Here is a 27,745-nt window from a genome sequence, read left to right on the forward strand (position 1 = left end):
TGCCTGATAAATCGCGCTCAAGATGTAGCCACCGACAGCGCTGGGGGCCATCTTTATCAACTCCAGTATCGTGGGGGATGTCATAAACAAACGACGAGCGAGCAAGTGGCTTCGTACCGCTTTTTACGAATAATGCCAACTAAATCAGGTAATCTCTTGGAAGCCATATAAATTCCAGAAGCGCCATAAAAGACTAATTCATTATCCGCGCAAGGCACACGTCTAGTTGTGTGATTGCGCCACCTTCGTCTCGAATCTGCTCGATCTCGCCCATTGTTTTTTCGGACCAATTCCAGGGTTATCAAAATGTCGACACCTCAATGGCGATCGTTTGGAGCCCTCTAAGCCCGGGCTGAGATACAATTTATTCTACGTTACTTTTTGTCACAAACTGTAAGACCTTTGCCGACGCACGAGGCGTACGCCATGATGTGCGGGATTACGTTCTGTTCGTAGGAACCGGAAAACAGGTGCGACCAGGGACCGGACGCGTAAACTCCGACGTCTTCGCCACCGTGTGTCTCCAGGTCCACCGGAAGCATGGCGGGAAACGGAAAGTTGTCCTCGTTGAAGTTGTCCAGTTCGCGCACGTCGGCCCGCGAGCCTTTCTCCGCGTCGACGTGCGTGTAGAACCCACGACCGTTGGCGTAGCTAATGGTCATGTACGGCAGGCCATCGCTGCCCGTTCCGCTGGTGCCAAATATGTCGTTCCCACGGTTCTACAAGGAAAAGTTTGGTACCCCACGACGATAAGATTTCCTGGGCCGGGAGCCACCTTCTCATGATCTCACCGGATATCCTGCGAAGCTCACACTGTGCGAGTGATCCGCCGTGACCACTATCAGGGTGTCCTCTTCGCTGAACTTGCTGCGCGCCAACTGAATCGCCTTATCAAACTCCACCGTCTCGTCGATGGCATATTTGGCCAGATTGTCATGGTGGCCATGATCAATGCGGCCACCCTCCACGAACAGGAAGAATCCGTTCGGGTTCGTGCTTAGAATGTCCGTCGCTTTGTCCACCATCTCGGACAGGGTTGGCTCTTCGTGCAGATTCTTATGAACCCGGTCCAAATTGTACGCACAGTGACCCGGTTCGAACATTCCCAGCAAACGATCCGTTCGGTGTGGATTCACCGCCAACAGATCCGAACGTTTCCACACAAACGTCCGGTTCTCCCCGACCGGCCCATTTTTCATCCATTCGTTGATCAAATTCCTCCCATCCGATCGGTACCCAGGTCCTCCGGTCTCGGGGTCTACACCCACGTTCCGATCTAGGAACTCTCGACGACCACAGCCCAAAATGACGCGAAGCTTCGGTGCGGTCTCACCGTATACCAGCTGCTCGGCGATATCGTCGACCGTATCCGGATTGCAGCCATCCTGCTTCACCCAGTAGTCGTCCTCCCAATCACGGAACGCAATGTGAGCGTACATACCCGCGGGAGACGCATGCGTGACCCGCGTGCTGGTCACGATGCCAGCGTCCTTTCCCGCATCCATAGCCCACTGCCCGATGGACGACGTGTGGGTCGAGCGGTTCCGCGCAGCTTCACAATCACGCACCGGGACGTGCGCGTTCACGCCGATAGTTTCGTAATTGCCCTTCACGCCCGTCAGATAAGCGGTTGCCGTGCAGGCCGAGTCCGCTACCTGATAATTGACACAATACGTCTTCGACATACCGACGAATGGGAATCCTTCGAAGAACAACGGTTTCTCCTCGCCCCCGGCGTACACTCGCGCCATGGCCACCGTCGCGATGGACATCCCGTCCCCGAGGAACATGATGACGTTCTTCGCGGTGTTCCTATTCTCCGTCTTGGTCCGCAGCCGCTCGACGGTGGCCTTCGCTTGGTCCCGCCAGTACTCGATGGTCTGCTCTTGATCTGCAAGCCTGTGCCTCGGCTTCGGGTCCAGCTCGTCCGGCAGCCGCGGATGTTGCCGTTTGTCGATGTCATAATCTAGGGAACCGAACCGAAAGGACACCCGTAACAAACCACCACACTCCGTCCCCTACAATCGGTCGCATACCACCGCTAAGAGATCCGCTCACCAACCCAAACACTGCTGCCGCTATGAAGAGCGGAACGGCCCAATGTCGGAGCATCTTTGTTACTGTTCGATTGTCAGCTAGGTACTGACGAGACTTGTCTGGTCGCCCTGCTCGGATCATTGCAGCAATCGTGTGGCATTACGATAACGGACCCGCTGGTCTCGTATGATGGACCCGCGACAGTCGATAGTGCTATCAAAAACCGGGCGACGCTAATCACCTTAAGTGGCACTAGATGAAACGATTCCAATGCACACTTGATCAATCGTTTACTGCTCCCTGGCTGCCGTCTGTCTGTCCGCGAAATACGCCGTGGCACGGACGAGTGGAGCAGTGTCTTACGGCGCGTAAGGAACCGTTATCGCGGGGGGACTTTTTGGGGGAGAACCAAATACAATGTTCCATTGACATCTGATAATCTCCGATACCGGTGGCACTGCTTTCTGTTTCTGAACCAAATAAACCAATTATCAGTCTGTCTGTAAAGTTGTATATTGATCGGCTTCCTTATATCTATCACTAATTGATTCGAAGTCTATAAAACCTTAATTATGTTCAAGGGCCGGCAGCTCGTGGAGCAAGGATCAAACGTAAATCCGATTGCCTTATGCTGACCGCAACAGCCCATCAACTTCCTAATCGCTATCCTTACGGTCTATACCAGTCAACTTCCCGGGCAAGCCTTCGCTCCCTGGCCTATGCAGGCGGCATAGCCCATAATGTGCGGGATAACGTTCTGCTCCAAGAAGCCAGTGAAGAGGTGTGCCCACGGCCCCGACGCATACATGACGACGTCGTCTCCGCCGTGCGTTTCCGAGTCCACCGGCAGCATGGCGGGAAAGTCGAAGTTGTTCTTATCAGTCTTCATATCACGCACGTCCATTCTTTTGCCGGTGGCCGCATCCACGTGCTTCTTGTAGCCCGGCCCGTTGGCGTAGCTGATTGTCATGTACGGCAAGCCATCGCTGGCCGTTCCGGCGTTGCCGAAGATATCGTTCCCACGAGTCTGCAACAATGATTCGAGCGAGACATTGATTGCTCGGTCCTATCGCAGCGCCCGCGCCAACCCACTTACCGGATATCCTGCGTAGCTCACACTGTGCGAGTGGTCCGCCGTGACCACTATCAGGGTGTCCTCCTCGCTAAACTTTCTGCGGGCCAACTCGATCGCTTTGTCAAACTCCACCGTCTCGTCCAGCGCGTACCGGGCCCGATTATCGTGATGGGCGTGATCGATGCGACCACCTTCGACAAACAGGAAGAACCCGTTCGGGTTCAGGCTCAGAATGTCTGTTGCCTTGTCCACCATCTCGGACAGGGTTGGTTCCTCCGCCAATCCGTCGCTGATTCGATCCAGGTTATAGGCACAGTGACTCGGTTCGAACATTCCCAGCAAACGATCCGTCCGGTGGGGGTCCACCGCCAACAGATCGGAGCGCTTCCACACAAAGGTCCGGTTCTCCCCGACCGGCCCATTCTTCAGCCATTCGTTGATCAGGTTCCTTCCATCCGTTCGCCGGCCAGCTTTACCCGTTTCGGGATCGGTGTCTACTTCGCTATCCAGAAACTCTCGCCGACCGCCACCCAATATGACGCGCAGCTTTGGAGCAGTCTCACCGTACACCAGCTGTTTGGCGATGTCGTCCACACGGTCCGGATTGCAACCATCTGCCTTCACGTCGTTGTCGTTTTCCCAATCCCGGAACGAGGTGTGCGCGTACACTCCAGCCGGTGAAGCATGCGTCACCCGCGTGGTGGTCACGATGCCAGCGTCCTTCCCCGCATCGATAGCCCACTGCCCGATGGAGGACGTGTGCGTCGAGCGATCCAGCCCAGCTTCACAATCGCGCACCGGGACGTGCGCATTCACGCCGATAGTTTCGTAATTGGCCTTCACACCCGTCAGATAAGCTGTTGCCGTGCAGGCCGAGTCAGGCACTTGATAGTTTACGCAGTACGTCTTGGACATGGCCAGGAACGGGAATCGTTCGAAGAAGAAAGACTTCTCCTCGCCTCCGGCGTACACTCGGGCCATCGATAGTGTGGCAATGGACATACCATCGCCCAGAAAGAGGATCACATTTTTGGCAATATTTTTGTTCTCCCTCTGGGCAATCCGATCCGCAACCGACGCCTTCGCTTGCTCCAGCCAGTACTCGATGGTCCGCTCCTGTTCAACCGTTTTGGAGCTAACGGTTAGGTTCGGCTCATCGGCCAACCTCGGATGATTACGTGTGTCATCGTCTGTGGAACACACGAAAGCGTTTGTCTCTTTGCAAACCAGGCGGTTCGATCAAAGTATGCTATACCTGTTGCTGTTGCTGCGACAATGCCGCAGGTTAACAAAACACAACTCAACCGGAAGAGTGTGGAACGCATTTTGGTGACCGCAGTGCTGTACTTCTGACACCTTTGGCACAACTGATGCAGTGTGCACCGAGGGTTCGCCTTATAATACTCCCAAATCGTAATAATCACTGTTCTACTATTCTCATTCCATCAGCGCCGATCACGGAGCAATCGCCGTATCAAACACGCCTACTCTGGTCTGCCGACAACGTGGTCAGCCGACGGCGTGAATTGCCGTTATTGCCCCAGTCAGACGAAACGTCACCTCACGCTTAATGACCGATTTGGGGGCCGGAGGCTAAAAGTGTGTGGACTTTGGCGTTATCGCCAGGCCCCGAAAAGGCAGACCCTTACGCTAAACGTACCGTATTGTGGCGCGATAAGTGCTGCGCGGCCATGGACGACGAATTGAAAATGGCACCGTAATGGCAATTGTACTAAAACAATATACCACACACAGGCTCGGTGCGAAAGCATGCCAGGACCTCGGGAGTTCCGTCCAGTAGTGCATGTGATGATGGGTTTTAGTACACGTGCCCATTTTATCATTTAATACACTCTGAAACAAACCCCAACATTGTATAGTGGGAATGATTACTTTGAAGGAATGATTAGTTTGCGTCGAATGATTAATCGATTAAATGTTTAAGTCAACAACTGACAACAAAACAATCCGGTTCTACGAAATCATTCAAAAGGAATCACGACTAAACAGAACCTATTAATAAGCACAACAGTTTGGTGGGTAACAACTTTTCGTGATTTATTAGGTATGTAAAATCCTCTGGCAAAGGGCCTCAAACTGTTTAAAATTCAAAATTAAACTTCTCTGCGGTACGTAGGCCAGGCAGTGCATAAATTAGGAATTGTATCTTCTTGCGTTCTAACTTCCAACTGACAGTCTAAGAACTTCACTTCGAGTAAACCCTTCACGGGCATCCTGAAAAATTCTGTTGTAAAATGGTAATGGTAATGGTCCCTTGTAGATTTGAGTATTTTTTTATTTATTTCTTTATATGTACGTTTTGGAGTTATAACCTGTTGTAAAATTCGAGTGTCACGCAATCAAGGGCATGTGTATAATTCTAAATCCTACAGTTCTAACGTCAGCATCAACAGCCAAACAAATTGCTGCGGGAACCCATTTAAAAAAGCCAACGACACCGAAATTGCCAGAAAATAATGTACTACCAGATTGGTACTAGACGCCCTAATCGCCGTAAAACCCTGTCGTGTTTGCGTCCGTGATGGCACACCACTTACGACAGTTACGGAGCAGCAACTTCCAGCAGATTCGAGTTAGCGCTTGCGAAAGAGCTTTCCCGGAGTCTCCGATTGCCGGGGTGTACGGTGTCGTTTCGTACACCGCATTGTTCTGACTTCTGTGCCGCTGTTTCTGTCCCCCCAAATCCCATCAGCCAGCCCCAATCCCGATGCTATGCTTGCCCGTTGCCCGTTCCGACCCTGCCACCACTGCTGCTGAGTGGCTTAATTTAATCTATTAAACAAACTGTGCCTGTGGAACACCACACCGACTCGGATTGGTGTTCCGACACGGTCGCCCACCTGATCCATGTAGTGCCTCCTTTGTAAGACGGGCTGTTGTCACGTCACGGCACTGTCACGACGATGATGTCGTAACGCCCAGCAATTTCCACATTCGGATTTGTGTCTCGCGGGTGTCCGCTGGTGAATATTCTCATTACCTTGATACAAATTGAATTATCCTGCATTATTGAAGCACTGGAACGTCGTAAAAATGGAGGTGGCGCGAGAAGCGCTTGCGAGCTTTGTTTGTTCGCAGCCCAAATCACTCAGGATACGGTCCCAGCTGAATATTTAAACCGCCAATATTAGCGGCGTGCGGCGAAAATATATTGCAAGAAGTAATAACCAAAGAACTAATTCACGATAATCGGCCGACTAGGAGCTTCTGGAGCAAATTCTGCTCAAATCAAAGTAATTGTTCCACAATCGTCCTCACCGACGGCAGACGTGGTCGAATTGGAGTGATTGATGGTGATATTAATGCACAGTCTGTTCCGTGAATAAGAAGCCTTCCCTAATTGCCTGTTCGATTAATCACTATCACCAATTCAACACTTTACCACGAAATTCCACTCTCTACTCCGTTTCTTTAACAACATCTAACATTAGATATATTTTACCTAAAACAACACTTGAGAATTTAGATGAATTTTCTTATTCGTATTTATATAAAAATGTTCGTGTTCGCTGACCGATTGTTTCATCGCAAAGGCATACATTGTGCCCATTGTGCGGGTTCAAATACTCTCCTTTCGAGCTAACCTCGTTCGTGTTTCACTAACTTTCTGCCCGAAACAAACTTATCCAGTGCCAGTCCTCCCAGAGGGTCACCAGCACCCTCCAGAGGTTAACCCAATTAATGACCCATTGCTCCTGGCAAAGTGAATTACAGTGATGTTAATGTCGTACGTTTGGCTTGCTGTCCGACACAGCGGACGGGCAATGTTTCCGCAAGTTCCCCACTGTTCCGGTGGGTGGATCTGATGCTAGTGAACCTGTTTAGTGACGCCCTTACACAGCCCTCAGTTTGCTCGCTGGTGATTGAATGCGTTTTTAGTCCAACCCAAAACATAACCTTATTTAAAAGAGCATGCAAACTTGAGCCATTTTGTGCCACAGCGCCCACCAATCTGGGTTCGTTTTCTGGGTTTCTGCAAACCAAAGTACTGTTTTTGTCGGAAATTTTGCCCTTTTTTAGTCCGACGGTGGTTGAATTAGTTTGAGTCGGTTGAGGGTACTGGGCAGAAACATGCGGGTGTGTACAGGTGAGTGTTACGGGTCACAGGCCAAACATTGTCGCTCCAGTTTGGTATTGTTTGCGGGCGATGGTTCACCTCCGCACGGATACCGCCCAGAAGTTAGTCGTCAGTCACCTTGCATCCTGGCAGTTTTCTATGGTACACACAATGCGGGCCATGGTGACTTTGTGTAGCCATGTTTTGCCCGAAACAACTTTCAATGGACAACTAGGCAGGCACAGGTGTAGCCCACGGAAGACCCTGAGGCGCGCTTTGCTAGACTTGTTTCCTTAGCCCTCGGTTGCAGTAGCTCGGAGACTTACTATGAATGCATCAGCTATTGTATGGCCCCCATTTGGTTGTCAAAAAATGACGAGACCAATAGAAAAAGTATGACGCACGCGACTGCCACCATTTCGATCGTAACGGTCTGTGTATGTGAATATGGAAAAAGCCGGTAGCCGGTACTTTGTAGCAATTCCTGTGCACGTCATCTTAATCCCCGTCGCCATGTTTGTTGTCGGGTCCGTCGCAACTCTCGCTCGAAGCAGGCTCTGACATCCTGACATACGATGCTATACGCCATCAAGTACTTGCACCACTTGGAAAGTGTACTTCGCTGCGAAGTGAGTGCAAGGTGCCCGGCGAACATTTAAATCTTGTAGTTCAACATCATGCCGAAGAGCATATGGGACCGAGTAATATTCCACTGCACACACACACTATTTGCATGAGCCCCAGTACTCGAACTGCTGCCGAAAGTGGTCGTCAGAAGCAAAATTAAATTTCATAAATCATACTCTACAGCAAGTGCAAATATCTTGTACCTTGCAAAAAAGCTGATACCCTGGAACGAACACCCGAGGCGGTAATTTAACTCGGCGTAAATTCTTTCACAAACTTGCTAACCAAAATTGAATGTCCCCTCCCCGGATTCTCTGGGGCGCTAACCGCACGCCCGAACCAACGCGCCGTAGCGATCCGGGAGCGATGAGTTAGTTGCAAATTAAACTACACGAAACTTTACCACCGTATCCTGCGGGATTCACCGTAAAGCTTTCCTCCCGGAACCGTCCACGGTATCTCACCTCACCACACACGCGCCGTCGTCGTCGCCTCCGTTGATTAAATATCGAGAGCTCATAGTTTGAATTTTAATCAACTTTGGTCCCGATAAGAAAACCGATAAACTTTCTTCCCCAGATCCTGGCGGATCCGGGCCAGCAACAAGGTTTCTTTTCTGGCCGCGCCCCTGCTTCCTGCTTTCCAAATTATAACACAAATTTCCTTTTGGCATGCAACCGACCCGGGGCCTGGGTCTTTTGCCTCGCCAGCACCAGGTCCGAGCACTTCCGCTTTCCCGTGCAGCGGAAGAAAAATCGGCTTCCCGTGAGCAGATTATACGATCGGAGTCGTGTAGCACTTGAAAAACCGGGCGCTTCCGGTGGAAAGCTTTAAAACAATTACCGTTTCTTTCGTCTTTTCGCCATCTACGAGCTTCGGCCTACGGCATTCGGCAACAGACTCAGCCGGCGGGACCATGACAAATGGGTAAGACATTATTTGGATTATCGTCTAGGATTTTCCACACTTTAGAAACGGTTCGGTCTGTACCTGTGTGTGTGATGAAGACATAATGGGAAAAAGACGCCCCATGTTGACCCCTTTTTCGGCTCCCTCGGCTTCTAATGGTCGTGTTAAGCAAAGCGTGTTTCGTTTTCGGATCACGGATTGTTATTAATGGTCTTCGGGTTCAGCGATAGGCTTCAGATAGCCTGAAAAGGAAGTGCAGGCTACAGGCATCGAATTGGAAGCCAATACATTAACGATCTTTCTCCGGTTGGGTCAATCGTCTTGAGGGTGAATAAATGTCCAAAAAACCCTGGCCCGCATAGTGCGGTGGCGACGGCAACCAACCTCAGCAAGTGAATAAATTATGCACCCGGCATTTAATTCCCGGCGAGATACGCTCGCGTCACGCAATTCTGAAAGGACCATACAACTTTAATGCCAGCGGGCCTCTTTTATGAAGGTGAAGTTAATTGGACGGTGCGTACTTTCTATTAATTGCCTCCGTAAACTGCGACGACCGTCTGCGACAATTGTTTACGACAGCAGTGTAGTGGCCACTTCTCAGACCGCCGGGTAATTAAACGAAACGTCCCATTGGACTAACATCGCTTGACTTATTCATCTTCAATTACGCGTATCGGCAGCAAAAGCGACGGTGATGGGTTACGTGATCGATAGGTTGAAGTGCCCCAATTCCGTGGTCCGTTTCGCTACGGTGCAGGAATGGCCGATCGGCTCCTTATCTACAAAACACACAAGTTTCCTTTAAGTGTTTGATTTATTTTTGAATAAGACATAACCAATTCATCAAACGTCCCGAATTGTGGGTCAAATTGTCGGTAGTTTATTTTGCGCCAACCGAGTAGGCCACGGAGCAATCTCCATCTCATCAGCCGCAATTACGGACAGCACCACAATTTGCCGTCCTAACGAGAGTTCCAATGAAATAATCTTCATCATCTGACGATTTCTATTTTTTATCGCAACGGTTTCTTCCTTTTTGTCCACTTGAACTCGTTTTTTCGCTTTATTGCGCACACTTTCCACCGGCAGTCCCACTGGGCCGGGCCAGGCACTTAAACCGCCCGGGGTCCATTATCCTGCTCATCTGCTGCTGCGGGGATTAGATTACCCCCATTAACCCATAGTTTTATCATTTGATTGCTGTCTGCTGTCTGCCTGCCTGCAGCTGGGGACGGAAAAGCTGAGCCAGCGCCACTCGACGGCGCACGTTTTTAATGTGTTTAATATTTGAAAAACATCACTCCAGCCGCAGCCACATAAGCCACACAGGCGCCCTGTGTTTAGTGGCGAATAGTGCGAATGTTTCATAAAAATGTCCATCAAAACCGTTGGCACCTCAAGCCTCGGGGAGCACCCATCATTCCCGGAGCATTTACGGTCCATCGATTCCCGGTTATGATTGAGTTTGGTACAATAGCAGGGCGTGCAAGTTATCCGTTTTCTCGCCCACCGACAGACGATAAACATTTAATAATCGCCCGAGGACACACGCCGTTGTTTGATGGGTTATTTATTTTCCTGCTTATGAATCACGCCCCGGGGGGGGCGCCTTTTGCCAATATATAGTCCTGCCGATGCCACGTCATCAAGCGGAACGCGGATTTCCAAAGAGAGCAATCAAGCATGGTGCCGCACCGCGGACGCTTTGTTGCGGTTAAGCTCAGTGCAAAAAGAAACGGCAATGGCAAGTCTCTCGGAAGGTCTCGCTTTTCCGGGCGCCAAATTCCCGCGATGCGGTTTCCGTGGGAAGTACTCAATTGCAGAACACTGCTAGTTATCTCATTCGCTACGCCATAAAGTAGACATTCGAAAAAACCGACCGACCGGCTGGCCATCCGTTCCGCAGTCTCGCTGGAGCATGGCTGAGTAGCGCCCTGGTTTTAATATCGTTTCCTTCTTCTTTGCCGCGCACAAATGAAAGTCTTGTCGGGATTTTTATGGCGATCGTGGAAACTGATATATTCTGCTTTAAATTAGAATCATCATCACTCTCTAGTGCCGGGTCCTGCAGCCCAGGGACCAGGAATCAAGGTTTATGTGCTTCTGCGCTGCTCGTAGAATATGCCAGAGGAGTCGCTTCGCTTTTCGCCCCACGCTCGTCCACCAGCAGGGGAACAGTTTTGCTGTGCTCTTTCAGTTTATCGCTGGTCCCTGATGTCTTAATTAATGTCTTACCGCTGAGTTGTTCACCACTCAGCACCACATGCACTCGACGGCGGGACCCCAAATAGGGACGAAACTTTCACCGTCTTGAAGTTATTAAAGCCCGAAAGTCAAATTAGTGCATCTTGTTGATTAGGCATTTTGTAATAATAGTCTTAAATACGTTTCGAAAGGGACATTGTCCTTCTGTTAGCCGTAATAACCGAAGAACTGGTGTGCGTGCCTTGATTACTGTCACAAATTTCTAATGACTTGGGTTTCCTGGAAACTCTTAAGTACCATGGCCAGAGGCCAACCGATTTACAGATGAAACTTCTCGGAAGGTATGTCTTATAGTACGGCTTGGAATATTCACGTTGATGAATATAATTATCCTTACGATTGCATTACTTTCAACGGAGGTTTTCGGAAGCGATGATCGCTAATCATCGGACAGTTAAAAGGACACAAAGGGTAAAAGTTAGGTCGAAAATTAATTTAAAACGATTTCAAATCAATTTCAAACACAAAATCATTCAGATACATAATTGCCTTAAAACTAAAACAAAAAAATCATAACTATCGACTAGGAAAGTCGTTAGACATATTAATGGCGTGGACTAATCGAATAAATTCATCAAGTTTCGTGTGGCGCGTCATATCGAGTTTCGCTTCGTGTTCCCACCTAACGAGAGCTACTCAAGCAGCTACTCACCCCGTTAAGTGGCCTTGGTGCAATAGTTTTCTGGCCGCCGGCTGTCTCCTGCAATAAAAAAAGAACGCGCAAACCAATATAAATGACGGATATTAATAACGAAGCCCAGCGATAGCGCGCCCATCGCCCTTGCCGCTCGCAAGGTGTCGGAAAACTGATATCAACAATAAAATATGATAGTCAAAGCCATTTACAACCATTAGCGCCCGCCATCGGTGTTTGGCGATGGTGATGGGCTGAAGCTGAAGTTTGCCGGGACTCGTTGCACAACGATCCATCTTTCTGCGACGTGCACCCGTGTGTGTGTGTGCAGATAGCAGCACCAGCAGCAGGATCATGGTGAAAAATTTACTGCAATTCATTCATCGCCGTGATCGTGATTCATCGAACGCAGTACGTTGCAGGTACGGTGGCCAACCCACCCACCGGAAGCTAACATTTTGGGGGCCAACATTCAGGAATATCACCCTGAATCGATGGCGATAAATCATCGCGCCCTACTTTCGAGGCTAATATCATCGGCGCAGCTTAGCTAATGCGATGCACCATTTCCCAGGCCGTATACTGAACGCACCCTTTTCAGTGGCCGATTACTGTGCCGATGAATTGGCGATTTAGCAATACGAAAGTCTGGTGCAGTCCCCTAGTGGCGGCTGTACGAATAAATCAATTCGCTTCCATTTTGGTCGTGCCCATGTTGTCTACCTATGAACTCGGAATGGCTTTATAATTTTACTGGCAAACACAACCGTTTCAATATGTGAAAAGTGTGCTTCAAACAAACACATCAACCCACCGCTGCCCACTGGTGAGGAGAGTGAAATGCTAATGCTAATGGAATGCCCCATGGGCGGACACTAATTTATGAATGGCTCAAATTTGCACACCAACCGAGAACTTTGTCGGGAACACACTGTTTACACGTATAAAATGTAGCAAACAGTTGTACATCGAACGATCGGTGGTACACCTATTTTCCCAACGACGAACGATGGTGTCGCAGATCGCTTGCTTCGGGGAATTTAAGCGAGCCAACTTTGATGCATCCAAAGTTTGTGGTGCCTGCTATTGCAGTTTGTGTTTTAACTACAAACACAGCATACTACGCAAAATGCAAATTCCACTGCACAGCGTGGTTTGTGCCGTGTTTAGAGTGTTCCTTTTTTATCTCCCCAGTGCCCAGTGTTTCGGAATTGTTGGCTCTCGTGAGTGAGCAATGTTTAAATTTTCACGGACCTCGGTTGTTTGTATCAATTGGATGGCATTCGGTGAGCAGTTCTACTTCTCACGCTGTTTGATTGATTTCTGCAAACTGCAGTATGAGAGTGTAACAAAACATATCCAAAAAGCATTTCATAGTAACAGTCCACAGGAACTAAAATAGGGTAGGCACGAGAAAAGAAAATAGGTTGAATCCACGATAGGGCACTACGTAATAAATGTCCCAATATAACATATCAGTGGACCATATGGTATGCCTACACTATAACAAGTTTTAATAATAGAACCAGGGTGCATAAAATGCATCCCATCCTTCATAATCTTTGAAGCTTCAATATCCATTACCACACGCATTGGGCAAATATTTTTTAATTATCAAAAAACGGTCAAATTGGCGAGGGTCGAGAGTTACTACATACTTCTCAAAACAATGCCAAATGCCGGAATTTGCGCGAATTTGCAAATCCCAAATGCCAGACTCGCAGATTGAAAATTGATGACCGATGGCATTCAGTTTTGGTATGCACTCCGATTCCAGCGAACTACACAACGCCCGTGAAAGTTATGTTTACTTTCACGAAATTCCAACTAGTGTACGAATTTCTGATTTAGATTTTCATTGACCGCCGTATTGTGGCGGCGCCTTTACTTCGAAATCATGTTACTAGCACCCAGGAAAGGTGTTTAATTAGTTGGCCCATATTGATCGATCTCTGTTTGCATGTGGATTGTAAGAGGGCTTGACGGAGCCCCACCCAGTCAATTGCGTAAAGGTAATTTTTGCGCAACTCAACTTTCAACATTTTTTGGGCGCTCAGTGTGCATTACGCTTGATCCCTCTTAGCGAGTACACAACTCTAAACTCAAATAAAAGCACCGTCGCCTTGACATTGTTATGATTAATTATTCACGGGCACATTACATCCACACGGCACAGCGCCCGGCGTACCTCGGATCCCATGAATCCCATCCCGCTTGTTGGCTTATCAAACACTTTATCACCGACGGGCTTCCGAGGGCTCCACCAGTTTACGGGTTACACGGTACAGTACAGCATTAAAGTTCAGCAGTAAAGCATTCGGTGGGCGGTTTAACTTTGTAACACTCATTAATCTTACTCTTCTTGTTCAGACTTTAAGCCGGGCTGTGCGGAGGCCCTTTACCACACAGAACAAAGTTACGTGAACGAAAAGAAAAAGTGCAGAAAATACGGAAAAAGAACAAACCCGACGTGAACATTGGCTACGCAATCCAAAATGGATATCCTTCACAGCCGTCAGCCGTTTTTTATTGCACCCGATACACGTACCCAAGCTGTCCTGCCAGTTTCCGGACACGAGACAGCGATGGAAGATGATGAGCTAAACTTTCCAGAATTGTGTTTTTCATTTCCGCTTTCAGTTAGCCCTCCCATCGGCTCCATATGGTCCCCTTTAGGTCCTCGTCCTTCGGTCAACTGTCCCCCTTTCGCGTTGGGGGGTTATAAGAAGAAAAATATGCTACAATCACTCTTCGGCGTTAAGCAAAACTGGAACTGGCGCGTCAAATGGGCTGTCATTTATCTTTGGCCGCAGCCATTTCGATTTCCCGAATAGCTTTCCACTACATTTTTTACAACCTCGTTCGAAACACCGTTCGGTTCCCTCGGGAATGCGAATGGAAAATGAGCGTTCGTTAGTGGAAAGCAGCAGAACCCGCAGCTCGTAGGATCCCGTCGTGGAGACCACCCTTTTGCATCGTTGCCGCGGGCGGTTGTTGAATTCTACGGTCGGACCCTTGTTGCCCCGCGAAAAGAACTGCTGTAATAATTTGCATTTTCGATGGTAAACTCTAAGCACTTCGATCAGCACTTTATGGTCAAGAGGTTTTTTCCTCCCTAGGCCACGGATCCGGTCCTGAGGTGGAAAATCATCATGCTGCCAGTACCTTTGAGGAATGGCAAGCAAGCTCCCGAGGATATTCATTGGGGTTTAAAAATTTAATTAATACAAGTATTATCTTAATAAAAAAAATTTAAAACAACAATTTTGAAAATACGATATCTGCTTATGCTTTTCCCTTGCTAGCCCATTCAATCGTAAGCCACTTTAAACAATCGTTTAGGACCATTTTTATTGTGCACATTTACTATCTACCGTTACAGCAGTCAGTTAGAGTGTTCCTCCTCGTTTCATTCGAGTCCGTGACTTTTTGTTGTCACGTCCGCGTCGCTATCACACGGTAACATTGCCATGCCATTTGGAGCATAATCCTTTCTGTGCTCTTGTTTGCGTTTTTCAACATGCACGTAAAATTGAAAACTTCACCCAAGCGCCATCCTTCGAAAGTGCTTGCCTTGCGCTTGCCTCTGAAGTGCGAGAGAGTCGTTCCGCTGGGAGTCCAGCCGGGAGAATCCATTCCACAGGGTGTCATTGGCATCCAAATATCATGGAAAAGATGAAGTTGCATCGTACCCGCTGCAGATAATTATGGTGGTGCCTGCAACGTGTCCGCCCAGTGCCGGCGCAGAATCATGCCGGATCGCCAAAAAGTGGCCATGAAAGCGCGAAGCAAATTTTGGGTAGCTAGCACGAAGTGGAAGTAAAAAAGCGGATCCGCTTCGAGAAGAGGTCCTTCGCCACCATCGGTAAAATCCAGCCGTTCACCCAACAGGGATCACGTACGAGGTTGTCTGTTACCTAGAATTTCGATGGTCCACTTGAATAAACTTAACTTTCAGCCGGGTGGAAGCAATAACGCTAGACTAATTTATTTCGGTTCTCGAACTACGGTTCTTTCCGCTCCGAAAAAGTTCCGGTCTGTAGCGGACCGGAAAAGGGCAAGACGTTTTTTTGTTAAAGATAAATCTGTTCTTCAATTTAATTTAAAGTTTTTTGTCCCACAATTTTTATATGCAATGGGGAGCGCAAGATTTCGTGAAGAGATTTAAAACTCCGGCGCACAATAAAACGTTTAACGGCTTCGAAGAATTTTTGTTCCTTTATCTCCGTTGTTGTCTGTAAACTTTACGCCCTATTATTGCCGCAAAAGTTGATCAGTTCCCGCACCGCAAGAACATATTCGGCGAAATCGATGCCATAACGATTGTGACGCGTTACGGCACGGAACGCTATATCGTTATCGCGCTCCGTTCTAAGAGCCAATAATGGCAAGTCGGAAGTCAGTGTGCAAGGTTAATATTAGGTGCAGTTACTGGCGGTATGGCAGTTTTGAAAGTGCTTACCAAAATTTGCTCTTAGCCGTGATGCTTCGAAAGCAGCTCATCGAAGGTAAGTTAAGAGGAAGCTCATAAAACTTTGGCCATATGTTCAATTCCCATCGTAATGACTGTTGGTACACTCACTTTCGAGGTGTTTCCGGTCCCGCTTTCCGGTTTGTTGCGGTGAAATTCTAGGTCATTTTGGTAGCGTTGTGCAGTATTACGAATTTCATACGAAAAATGACTATTCAAAGAATCCAAACATCGAATTTATTTTACTGTTTAAAAATGATACCTCCACGACTTCTAATTCTTCTGCCATGACACTTCATCATCGGCTTTTGGCTGTCCGCCGGCATTGAATACCCATAGCTATGGGCTCCATTAGTCTCGTTTAAGCACATAATAAATGTCGTTAGTTTAAACAGCTTCTGACGTTTAAGCTCGCATGCTTCCGGCGATAGTGACCACTACCATCATCAGCCACAGGATCTAACGGTTCCACTGTTCGCATATGCGAGAAAGCCACATGTCATTTCATCGCCTTCAGCAGTTGTGGCCAACTTTTGCTAACGGCTGCATGCATTCATTAGTCTTCTCGGAACCGGCGAAAGCTCCGTTTGAAACTAAAAGCCGTCGGCTGCAATGTAGAAGACTTCATGGTGAAAAATGGAGGGAATTATGCTTTGTCTCAGTTCGCTTCTTGCTGCCGGCAGATTCATAGGAACACTTTGTGTTCTTTGTATGCAAAGCAGTACTTACGTGTCAGGCTTGAAAGAACTTTCATGTCACGCTCAGCTAACTGCATTTTTAGTTGAGCTGCATGACAAACTCATAAACCTATTATTTCCATTGTTTTCTTAAGTAATTTATCACAACATTTGAAGCACTGCAGAAAGTCACCCGTTTACTGGGATCGAATTTAGTTTCGCCTTAACGAATATCAAAAGAGATTTAAATTAACTTCGCTTTAGTATAATGTCAAACGAAATCGTTTTTAATGTTGCTGGGTGTTGAGAACCACTTCAGTTCTTCGAACTTATCGAACTCTTTCAGTACATTCACTTATTTTGCATCTCCATCACGCGTCTACCTCGCGTGTCATGCATCTTTTTGTGCTCTTATTAAAACTCTACCCAGCCTCCAGTAGGCTGTGATTGGCATTGATCTATGCTGTCAGTCAATCCACCGGTGGCCGGAACATACGCTATACGCTGTCCAGTAACCACCAGCTTCCGGTATGTCTTGGCCACAACGTAAGCAAACAAACCTGAGTCCACAAATGACCGGCCTGCCAACCGGGCTGTTCGCCTTTTTGAGTGTATTTAAATGTTTCTCCATGTCCTTCGTAGCGCTCCACTTTCGAACCACGTGTAGCGTCACGGGCCACTTTCACGGTCGACGTTATCCGTGCATAAGTTTTTCAATCTCACCTCCATCCGCCGGTCTCCTTAACTTGTTTCGTTGTATTCAGTTTTCCTTTTTCTCCTCTTAACTGCCCGAATGGAACTGTTGCTCGAGTATGGCGCGCAGGTGGATATAAATAGAAGAGTAACGCTTGATGTCATTACGCTGCGCTTTTTCGGCCAAAGTGTGCTTCATAAATCCATTAAAAACTTGGTTTTATTCAATCCCATTGCATGTATCTGTTTTTGGCGGGAAAAAGTGATATTTTTTTCTAGCGCTCTCGTATCTTTGAACTCAGAATCAGATTATTCACGGTGTATCACAGTTAAACAAAAACATTACAATTATCTATTTATGCCTGTCAGTTAAGCGGCGAGAATATGGATCTGCCCGCTTAACTGTCGGAACGACTGCGCTACTGGCCACGGGAGAGCGATCTCGCTTCGAACGCCGCTACTAATACCACCAGGCCGACCGGGTGAATGTCCTTGCCCGATCGGCCTGCGCGCGAGAAATCGTCTCGGGACAAGCGCCTAAGTGCCAGCAACGAGCGGTCTTTTTGGATTCGCACGCGATAGCGGGAAGACACGAAACTTTTAACCTCTGTGAATAACTTCGTGAATAAAGCCTCAAAGTTATAACGTGTTATGCAAGACGTGTTCTTAATATTGAATTATCTCCCGAGCGAAAGAATCCAATAATGCCTTTTGCCTTTGTTGTATTTTATAGTATATCATCCATGGTTTCTTTAAAAATTAACTGTCCCTTACCAAGCCAACCTTCCTGGCATTACAGTTTTATCTATCCCGAAAGATTACTACAATCTGTCTGCCTCGGAGCTGGGAAATGATCCCAACAAACAACAACTCCCACTTCAAGTAGCACCCACTTCAAAGGGACAGAAGACAAACCTTAGTCGGACAAAAGAAAAATAACGGAGCTCAGCAACTGCCAACGTAACACACTCCCGAGAAATGAAAGGATATCCTTTTTCAAGTTTTTTTCCCTTCATTTAGTTTCAGTAAACAATTCATTCCGAAAATCACGTTTTCCATTTGACCCTTGATGCTGCCGGATAACAGGCCGCCGATCCCATCAATGAGCGCGTGTGTGTGTTGTAATCCACGTTTTTTGTGAATGTTTTCTCGAAATATCAGGAAAACATTTTCCGATTTCATTGTGTTTGTCAAAAATGTGGCGAAAAGGATAATGCCACACATGTTTTGGTTTAACAATAATAGGCACCATAGATAACGGACAATACAAATAGAGGTTCGGGATGACACACTGAATCGGAATGGAATGGACTTGAACACTTTTTAATACCATGATAAAATACGTATTCCAATGTTTATTCCTCCTTCAACAACACAGGAAAACTTAGCTAAGTTGGACTATTATTATATTTAATAACGTACAAAAGGTCCCAAGTGACAAAAAGATCTTGCTGAACCAATACTTTATTCTATAAAATGGTTTGTAAAAAATCTTGCACGTTTACTTAACTGTGCGCCATTAATCTATCGACGTCTGGCAACAGACGCTTTAGTCCTTGAGCATTATTTTTACTCTAATTACATCATCAATAACCAGCTCTTTTGTTTTAACGTGGCAACTGTCCTTTCGTACAATGCAGGATATTCCCGTTGCTGTTTTGCTTCGATCTCGATTGAAAAGGACGAGCAAACGTGGGACGAGAAACCAAACCCCATTAACTGTTGCCAAATTCCACCAGCAAACGATAACGGCGTAACAGTCCGGCATCACGCCACTATGGCTTAATTCTTTCATTTGCTGCCAATAGCGCGGTGATTTATAGAAAGCGATATTTTCTTTGATCACCGTACTTGTTGCCGGACGTCGACGGTACGTAGTGTGTACAGATGCTCCAAATTACGCTCCACACAAAGCGGACTGCAGCGAGGACTTATCGTTTTCCCGAAACTGGCTCCAGCCGCAGGACATTCGGCGCTGGTTCTGCCACGTGCACCAGCGGACCATAAATCTGTGTTGCGACCCTCCCCGCTGATGGTGGAGTTGCCATTTGCATAACAAAATCACAACTCCCGGCCAGCCCGGCGGCACCCAACATTCTATTGACAAAAAGAAATCAATTCATTCGAAATTGCGAAAAGCTCGGAACGAGGGGTTGTAAATTTACTTTTCATTACAAAAACCAACACCACTTTCTCTTTCTCGCTCTCTCTTTCTCTTCTTCTATCTCTCTCTCTCTCTCACACACTTTCTGTGAATTTTATGTTCCCGTCGGGTGTTTCTATTCACACCGTTTCGCCGAAATTCGCCGGAGAGTGCGAAAAAGCTAGTTCGAGCCGAACGCCCAAAGGTTTGGCTCGGTCCGCACGTTCTTTTCCTTTTTGGAGCTTGTAGCCCAACACAGTGATAGCATTAGAATCAGACACGCTTGAAGAGGTGCTCGTCAGGGCCCCCGCCGGTAATGGAACAGGGTGTGGCTTGAACGACGTCTCGCTTTATTTTGCCCCCGAAACCAGAAGCCGAAAAACAAAACCCCAAATAAATGAAACAGTACGCTCCGGGTACGTTGGTGGCCGACGGTCGGTGCCCTGAAGAACCTAGGCTTGCCTTGCGTGAAAAATCGAGCAAACTCGAAAGGTGTGGTGTGAAAGTCGATTCCGGTTCAAATAGGATCAACACGCCGATCCGGTGCTTCCCTTGCGTGCCAGCGCGCACGGAGCTGGGTGCGGCTCATGGATTGTTCATGATTTTTATGTTCGTGAAACCCAAGATAGCGCCACGCCGCGCCGCGCTGCTTCCCGTTTCCCCTATCTCGTCTCCGAAGCCCGGAGCCTTTCCCTATTTTTGTATTTCAATTTGTTCTCAACTTCTTTCGCTGGAAGCGAAAAACATCGGAGAACATTGGCTCTTCGGGCCCGATTCGCGCGCCACCGACTAACCGCGAGGTGAACCTGGGCGACTGGCGACCTGTAAGCGATATGCTGTAAGCCACGGTTCCGTTACAGGCGACTTATAACAAAGTGCGTTGATGCGGATGGAAGGCCACCAGCCAGCTTGTTGTAAGTTGGATTCACATTCAATCATCGATGTGTGTGGGCCGAAAAGTGGTCCCACCAAACCCAGCAAACAACTCCTGCCGCTGCTCCCGGCTTAAGGGGGGACATCCACGTGGCGCCCACGTAACGCTCCGGAAAAACCGCACCGCACGGTATTAGTGTGCCGGTGGAACAGTTTATCTAACAGCGCCCCGTGGTTCGATCCACGATTCCATTCACGTTCCATTCACGGCAAAAGGAGCGCAACCTTTCTTCACGCGCAACCTTTATGCAACATACACAGAGAGTAGTGGTAAATTTATTGACCTTTGATCGAACCGGTTCACCTCTGGGCGCTTTCGTGACGCTGCGACGACAAATGGTTGATTGGTTTCTGCTACACAACGATGCTGGAATGGTGGACCCATTACGAAGCACGACGCTACTCATGATGGCCCGAGGGAATAATAAATTAGAAATCATTGCCCATTGCTTTGAATGAAGTGAGCTGAATCCGAATCGGTTATAGAACATTATCTAAAATACATTAACTTCCAGCAGCGGACTATCGAACCAATTGATCTTAACAGGCTGCGGCTACTAGATGGACTTAACAACTATTACTTTACTGACTATGGAGCTGGCCCAACAAGTTGACAATATTTTTCATTGATTTGACAACAATTCCAATTTTATTGAGTTTACAACATTTTTCAACAATTTTAGACAATTTATGCTACAAAAGAATGCCAGATTTAAAATATGCCTATAAACCGTAAATAAGACTCAATTTGTTCGTTCAACGAATATGTTATGCAAAAAGCGTAGTTTTAAATAAAAATAAAAGATGAAACCACTTGTTGCTGTAAAATCAAGCCCAAAAAGGATTAAGTGACTGTATCGTCAATGTGTGTCGAAAGGTAACTTTTTCCTCATGAGAGAGCTCATTCTTATTCGGAACGCAAGTCACGGCCCGGCACTGGAAGTCTGGCCAGCGTCGGCAATGGGCAAAAAGCCATCAAACCGTGGGTGGGAAGTGAAAATCTGGCTCAGAAAATATTATTATAAAAGCCCACCGAAAAAATTGCATACCGTGCTTTCGCAAATCGCAACCACGATACTGCACGGCAGGCAAAACATCGAATTTCATATGCAGAATATTGGCCATGAATATTACTCTCGGACCAGATGCAGCTACCAGCTACCAGATGTGGACGTGGGAATATTCAAATATCGAGCGAGCCTCACAAACGGAATATTTGAATATTTTTTTTTTTCTTTGCGCCTACAAGTCGTCCGAAAATGGCTCTGGATAAGGTACCTACGGAAAGCGGTACCACTGCCAAACAGTGGCAAAGAACATTCGACGCATTGCCAAGCATCTCCATCGTCCTTTGATACTCCCGGTTGCTGCAGGATCGTTGATACTTGTGGGTTTCTTACGGCGAAAGCCATCCTGCCATCGGCTAAATCGTCTTTGAGGAACGTAAGCAGATCGCCGCTATCTCCCAGGTTAGTATTTTGTTAAAAGCGGTATCCAGCACCAGGCGTCTCCATCGGTCGGTAGGACCGAATGGCGGTCACCAGGCGCCTCCATCGAACCGAACGAACCAAGGCACCGAGCGTCTCCTTCATTATCTGACTTTTGTTTGATTATGCGCCGGGTCCTGCTCGTTTACCTTGAAGCCCTGTTTCCCTATTCCCTGGCATTCCGTGTGCGTTTCTTGGGGTTTACCTGTTTTTCCTAATATGTCAACAAAGAACATATTAAAAATACAAATTGGTCTATCGATCCAACGGAACGTTGCACGAGGTTTCTTGACGTCGTCGGTCAGTTTTCCCATTTGAACGAAACGGGATTGACTACCCGAGCGGAAGACTCAAATCCTCGGTCCAACGTCCACAGCCTGCGGCATCTCATGCTTGTGCTTGGCAGCTTTATTTGAAAAAGTTTATTTGGTCTGTATAATGATACTCTTCCATTCTTCGGAAGACATTTCAAACGCCTTCCCGTGTTCTAGTCTGACTATATTTGAGCCAACAACGGGTTCAGACATTGTCGATGTTTTCTATTGCTTTTGGTATGTATTAATGTTTAGAAACATAATAGACGACTTTCGTAACCTTCAACGCAACAGACGACTCTGCTGTGTATCACGAAACAATTGTATTTATAATCATTTAAAAGCTACTATCTTTCAGACAGACAGAGACAGAAAAGCAAATACTCCCGAACTAAGCTGCTTACGTACATTCGCGCCCCTTGTCACGTACCCAGTGTCTTTGAAGACGGAACATAAATGAAATCGTTTTTCGAAATAATGATAGACGAGCTTAATGCACGGGCTCAGTCGTCATCCGGCACAAGAACGTCCTCTCGCAGGAATCTGTCACAAGATAGCACGACCAAAGCTTGCGTAATAACCGTACCACCCATTAGTGGTGATTCATATTTAGTCGCGTGGCACACCGATGCCCGTACGGTGCCGGTGCTTGTCGAACAGAACGAGTTAGTCCCCGGGTGCTATGATACCACCACCGAATGTCACTCGGCGTGCCGGTACAAGAAAATACGGCATCGGCACGTAATCAACCACCGATGTCGACAACTTCCGCCGGCCAGCCCGACGCCCGGTGCGGCGCGAACGTCAGCGAAGATAACGAACGTCACGACCGGTGTCGGTCGGTCGGCCGACACTACTCAGCATGATTTGGCCCGCAGCACGGGCGATTATGATATTCCACGTGGCGCAATCATTTCTCAGCACTTCCTAGCCACCGCGAGCCTGACCCCGGGGACAGCATTAACGGTGCCCCATCGGAGCAGCTGCAGTTAAGCAAAAATTGTGTCGCCCCGAAAGAAAAACTGCCCAAACGGCCCAAAACCTCACATTGGGCCGCGCTGTTGCGATAGATTATTGTTACGGAACACGTTGACGATGCCGCATATCTGGTGCCCACCAACCAGTCCCAACCCCCTTTACCCACCGATAATCTGCTTAGTGAAGATCCGGTCTCCAAACGAAATGGCTGTCATCGCCGTCGTCGTTGCTTCTTCCATTTCGTGACCGTCGCCGTGTGTCGTCTGGCCTTTCGATACGCACTGACCATGTGAGTGACAACTGCGGGACCAACTGGATTTTCCCTCCCACACACACACGAGGACGCAACAGGTTTCGGCCCGCCTTTAGGCTTGGCCCCCAGTCGGTGAGTCAAGCCTCGAATCGTGTCAAACGAGAGCTGACGGCCCAATCAACGAGAAGATTACCGGGACAGATAGGGACAAAATTTCATTTGACACCCTTTCGGTCCGGGACGGAGAGACGCGGCCGCCACGCCACACGTTCGCCACCACTGATCGGTGGCCAGCCCGTCGGCGGACGTCGTGCAGCTCGTGTGGCTTGCGGTAAACCTGACGGACTCCGGTCTCGTTTGCGTTAGGCCCGTTACGACCGGTATGACCTCTGTCCATTGCGCCGTTTCAAGCTGGCCAAGCTGGACGTTGACAAATTGCTTTACACCCACCTCGTAGGGAAAGTAATTTTTACAAATAATTTATCTCCCATAGCCTGGTTCTGGCCTTAATTAACCACACACCTTTACCGGCGGCACTAAAACTTCGTAATCACTTAACACTTAGTATGGCAACAATTTTAGCTAACAAAGATAGTATACCAACGAAAGCTCTCTTACGGATTACGCACGAAATGAAACATGTTTTTATCAACCTTGATTACATTTTCTGATTGCCAAACCTCAGTGCTCAATCTGTACGAATTCATCAACAGAACCAGCGATTGGCGTCGTCATTGGGCGTAGGCCCGATAAGTAAACTGTTTGTGACAGCCCGAAGTTCGCAGGCAAACGAATGAAAGTTCATTCCAAATAATGTCCACGGGCGTTCCGGACGACCTACAAAATGTCAAAGTTGTCACAGATGCGCGCGTGGCAGTCGCAAAAATAATTTCAACGACCATCGTAACCCGACCAACGTTAATGGCCTTTGGCGGAAAAAAGGATGCCAACAACGATACCGGCCATTGGCCGACCGTTTGCCTGTTTGTGAATGTAATCTGTGTGAATGGTTGTTTTCGGAGAATTTTAAACAACATTTGGCAAACGTTTAACCTTTCTCCAGCAATCCAAAGATCCTGAGCGATCTGGATGACCCTTTCGCCTCCTGCAGACGCGTTTGATGAGCGCATAGTTGTTGTGGCAGTGTTTAGCATAGTTGTGCTTTTTGCCGCTTGTCCGATGTTCTTCGAAATTCTCCTGCTTACTTCTCCATGAAGTACTTCGCTTCCTTTTTGGCCATTCATTGATGTACACATTTGCAAAAATAGCATCGCGAAGAACCCGCAGCAAAGTCTGTTGTGGCGCGCTTCGCTGAATCAGATAACTCTTGTTTGTGCACGCGGAATTCTTCAGCAAACATTAGCCCCCCACCAAAAGATAACTCCGGCCTACGCCCGGTTCTGAGTGGAGTTTTTCATTACTTACCATAATCAACACAAAACGCCAACGGGCGGGAATGGAAGCAAAACACGATGAACGCAACACTACCACCTACGCAACTGCAGAACAGGAATATGGCCAAAAATGTGTGAACCTCTTCGCTACGTCAAGTGATGATGATGATAATTGGTAAACGATCACTTCATTTTGCGCCCAGCACCGGAAACTGTGTGCCCGCGCGTGTGTACGTGGGGCAATAACAACAATCGCGCATCGCCTAGCGCGAATCGATATCCGTTTCCGTTTCCAATTAATTTATCTAGCGCCGTTGCTCGAGAAACGGCGGCACTCTTGAAGGACTTTCGCTTCACCGAAAGGTACTGACTGATAATGATTAATGAAATTAATTCAACCTCTGTGTGAGCGAAAAGGCCATCTTCGCGGTGCGTAGCAGCGTGCCAATCAGCGTCCCTTCGAACCCAAACGTGGCTCCTTGCGCTGCCGGTTCCGATTTCTGGTAGACCAACGGCGGGGTATCGTCGTTAGCCGGAATAGCGAAATATGAGGGCACCCGTCCATTAACCGATTGTTTCCCGGCTTGTCTCTCTCTCGCTCTCCGGTGGATGGGTAGAGGTGAGGTGTCGAATTTCTTCACGCCCACTTACCATTTCCGTGCACAAACACAACAGCACCCGGAGCTATGCAACGTGACGGTATGTGAGAATGGCCACTTGCCACAATCGCGCCCATAGAACAGGTGATGCTTTTATTGGCATAGAACGCAGATATTACGCCAATCAATGGGTGAATTAGTCCAATTAGCTAGAGGCTTCCTCGACTAAGATGCTACGCATCAGCAGCATCAAATGAAATACGGCAACCGTAAAAGCCTATTTTAATTCCGAACAGTGTTTCGCCTCATCAGTGCGATAAGCAGAATAACTAGATACTCGAGCAAATTGAACGAACACATTTTCTATCCATTTTGTTCGCTGATTTTCAATGAATCGCGTGAAAAGTGCTATGCTATCTAAAATACGGCTTAGAACTGCTCGAAACTGTTCGAATCATAAAGTAGCGAATCTATTCCAAAGGAATGCCTAGTGTAGATGACTTTTAATCAAAGATGGCTTTTCTCCATTGAGCTGCTGAGACGTTTTCCGACTACTGTGCTCGAATTTTGGAGACAACTTCAACTGGTGCTTAACGCTGACATCTATTCACAATCTAAACCACGACGATTGAAGCTCATTTCTCAAGTGACTGTAAGCGACGGAAACACCCAACTCTGTTTCCGCTAAGCACTTGCGCTGCTTGGAATTGTAAAACGTTCACTTTTTAACCATTAGCTCCAACTCATTTGAAAGCAAACTTACTTTGACACTCCTGACACATCCTGAGGCGTAAAATCAACTTTGAGCCGAAGATTTATTCATTTCGGTTCCGCTCGCCACGCACTGGTACTGGCACTGCCGGCCTTCATAAAGTAGCAGCGCTCCCGCGATGGCCGTGGCAAATGAATCCAGTACCGGTCGCCACACAGACGGCGGTGGAACAGAACAAAGGATCACAACCGTCACGACCGCCGGCAGTAGCGTAGCATATTTCACACATAAATCAACGTCCACGGTTGACCCCGCTGGGAGTTGCTCCGCTACGCGACGCTCTCTGCTTCTCTGGCGAATGCTGATTGCAGTTTTTGACCAATGTCTTCGTAGACCGCACGCTGGCTCACTGCGACAAACAGTGCCCCGGTAAGTCCCCGCTGATCCCGAGTTGAGTGGAAAATAAAGATATTTAAATGGAAAATGCGGGGCAAGAACAAACACGACTCTTGGGCGCGCCCCGACCGCCATTGGTACTGTGGCTGACGACGACAACGACGACGACGGGAAATGAATGAATAATGGTAGAACGCACGGCACAAAAATGGCCAAGAAGTTGCTGGGTTTATAATAAATAAATGTCATGCTTTCTTGGCAAGCCAACGTGTCACTTGCACAGCCAACAACTGGCCGGCGGCTAGCGGCAGCAAAGAGGTGGAAGAGCGAGGTGTGGATCATTTCAGTCCACTCTAGCCACACAAACCGAAAGAATAGTCGGCTCTCGGTTTGGTTAACCGCAAAAGTTTACGCTAGCCCCAAATGTCCGTGGGCCGGACAAGGACCGACCGTGCGGTCAAGAGACAGAGCGAGAGAGGGAACGTGGAAGTGGGTGGAATGCAAACAAATGACCGTCGGTTGTGCAAATGGCCGCAGGAGGAAAAACTGCAACCGGATGCAGTGCGCCTGTTGCATCCACCTGTTGTGCGGTGGGTCCTTTCTGTGCTTTGGTCCTTGTTCGGTCGCTCCGGCTCTTTGTTGGCACTGTATGTGTGTATGTGTGTGTGTCTCTGTTTTTTATTTTACCGCAATTGGTTTGTTGGCACCGGCACCGAGGGAAATTTGTGCATCCAACAACAGGCCAACATAATCTTACTCCCTCAACGGCACGCAGGCATCGTTGCACACGGAAATTGGCAAACGGCCAAGAGGCGCCTTGACGAGGGTGAAAAATGTGCTGGGTGTTCCGACAACACAAGGCACAACGAAGTGATAACGGGCTCTGTCGAGAGCGGCATGCCCATAAGCGGAAGAAAAAAGATGGCCGCCTTTTGACCGAGTACACACTCTGTCAAAAGCAGTAGGTGGGTCCATAAGTTGCGAGCAGTGCGTTACTTTTGAAACGTTTTTATTGAAAACACCCCGACGGCTGAGTAAGCTGAGGAACCATTGATGTACTAGAGTCC

At 47.9% G+C, this 27,745-nt stretch overlaps 2 protein-coding genes across 2 annotated transcripts; both read right to left on the bottom strand.

The window, feature by feature from the left end:
* Window positions 1-326: 326 nt before the first annotated feature.
* Window positions 327-1,966, bottom strand: LOC128267895 (membrane-bound alkaline phosphatase-like). The gene is made up of 2 exons (XM_053004845.1): window positions 792-1,966; window positions 327-719 (listed from the first exon to the last, which is right to left on the bottom strand). The coding sequence occupies exons 1-2, from the start codon at window positions 1,788-1,790 to the stop codon at window positions 375-377; spliced, it is 1,344 nt and encodes a 447-aa protein (XP_052860805.1). The 5' UTR covers window positions 1,791-1,966; the 3' UTR covers window positions 327-374.
* A 756-nt stretch (window positions 1,967-2,722) lies between these two features.
* Window positions 2,723-26,352, bottom strand: LOC128269262 (membrane-bound alkaline phosphatase-like). The gene is made up of 3 exons (XM_053006672.1): window positions 26,334-26,352; window positions 3,134-4,302; window positions 2,723-3,064 (listed from the first exon to the last, which is right to left on the bottom strand). Exons 1-3 carry the CDS (start codon window positions 26,350-26,352, stop codon window positions 2,723-2,725), a joined length of 1,530 nt encoding a protein of 509 aa, XP_052862632.1.
* Between the last annotated feature and the right edge of the window lie 1,393 nt (window positions 26,353-27,745).

Source organism: Anopheles cruzii, chromosome 2 (genome assembly GCF_943734635.1).
Source record: "Anopheles cruzii chromosome 2, idAnoCruzAS_RS32_06, whole genome shotgun sequence".
Taxonomy (NCBI): Eukaryota; Metazoa; Arthropoda; class Insecta; order Diptera; family Culicidae; genus Anopheles; species Anopheles cruzii.

Excerpts from the sequence above, each read along its gene's own strand:
- LOC128267895 (XM_053004845.1), bottom strand. The coding sequence starts at position 1,790 with ATGTTCCTCGGGGACGGGATGTCCATCGCGACGGTGGCCATGGCGCGA. Across the intron at positions 720-791 it reads TGAGCTTCGCAGGATATCCG|AACCGTGGGAACGACATATT; the intron begins GTGAGATCATGA and ends TTTTCCTTGTAG.
- LOC128269262 (XM_053006672.1), bottom strand. Across the intron at positions 3,065-3,133 it reads TGAGCTACGCAGGATATCCG|ACTCGTGGGAACGATATCTT; the intron begins GTAAGTGGGTTG and ends TCATTGTTGCAG.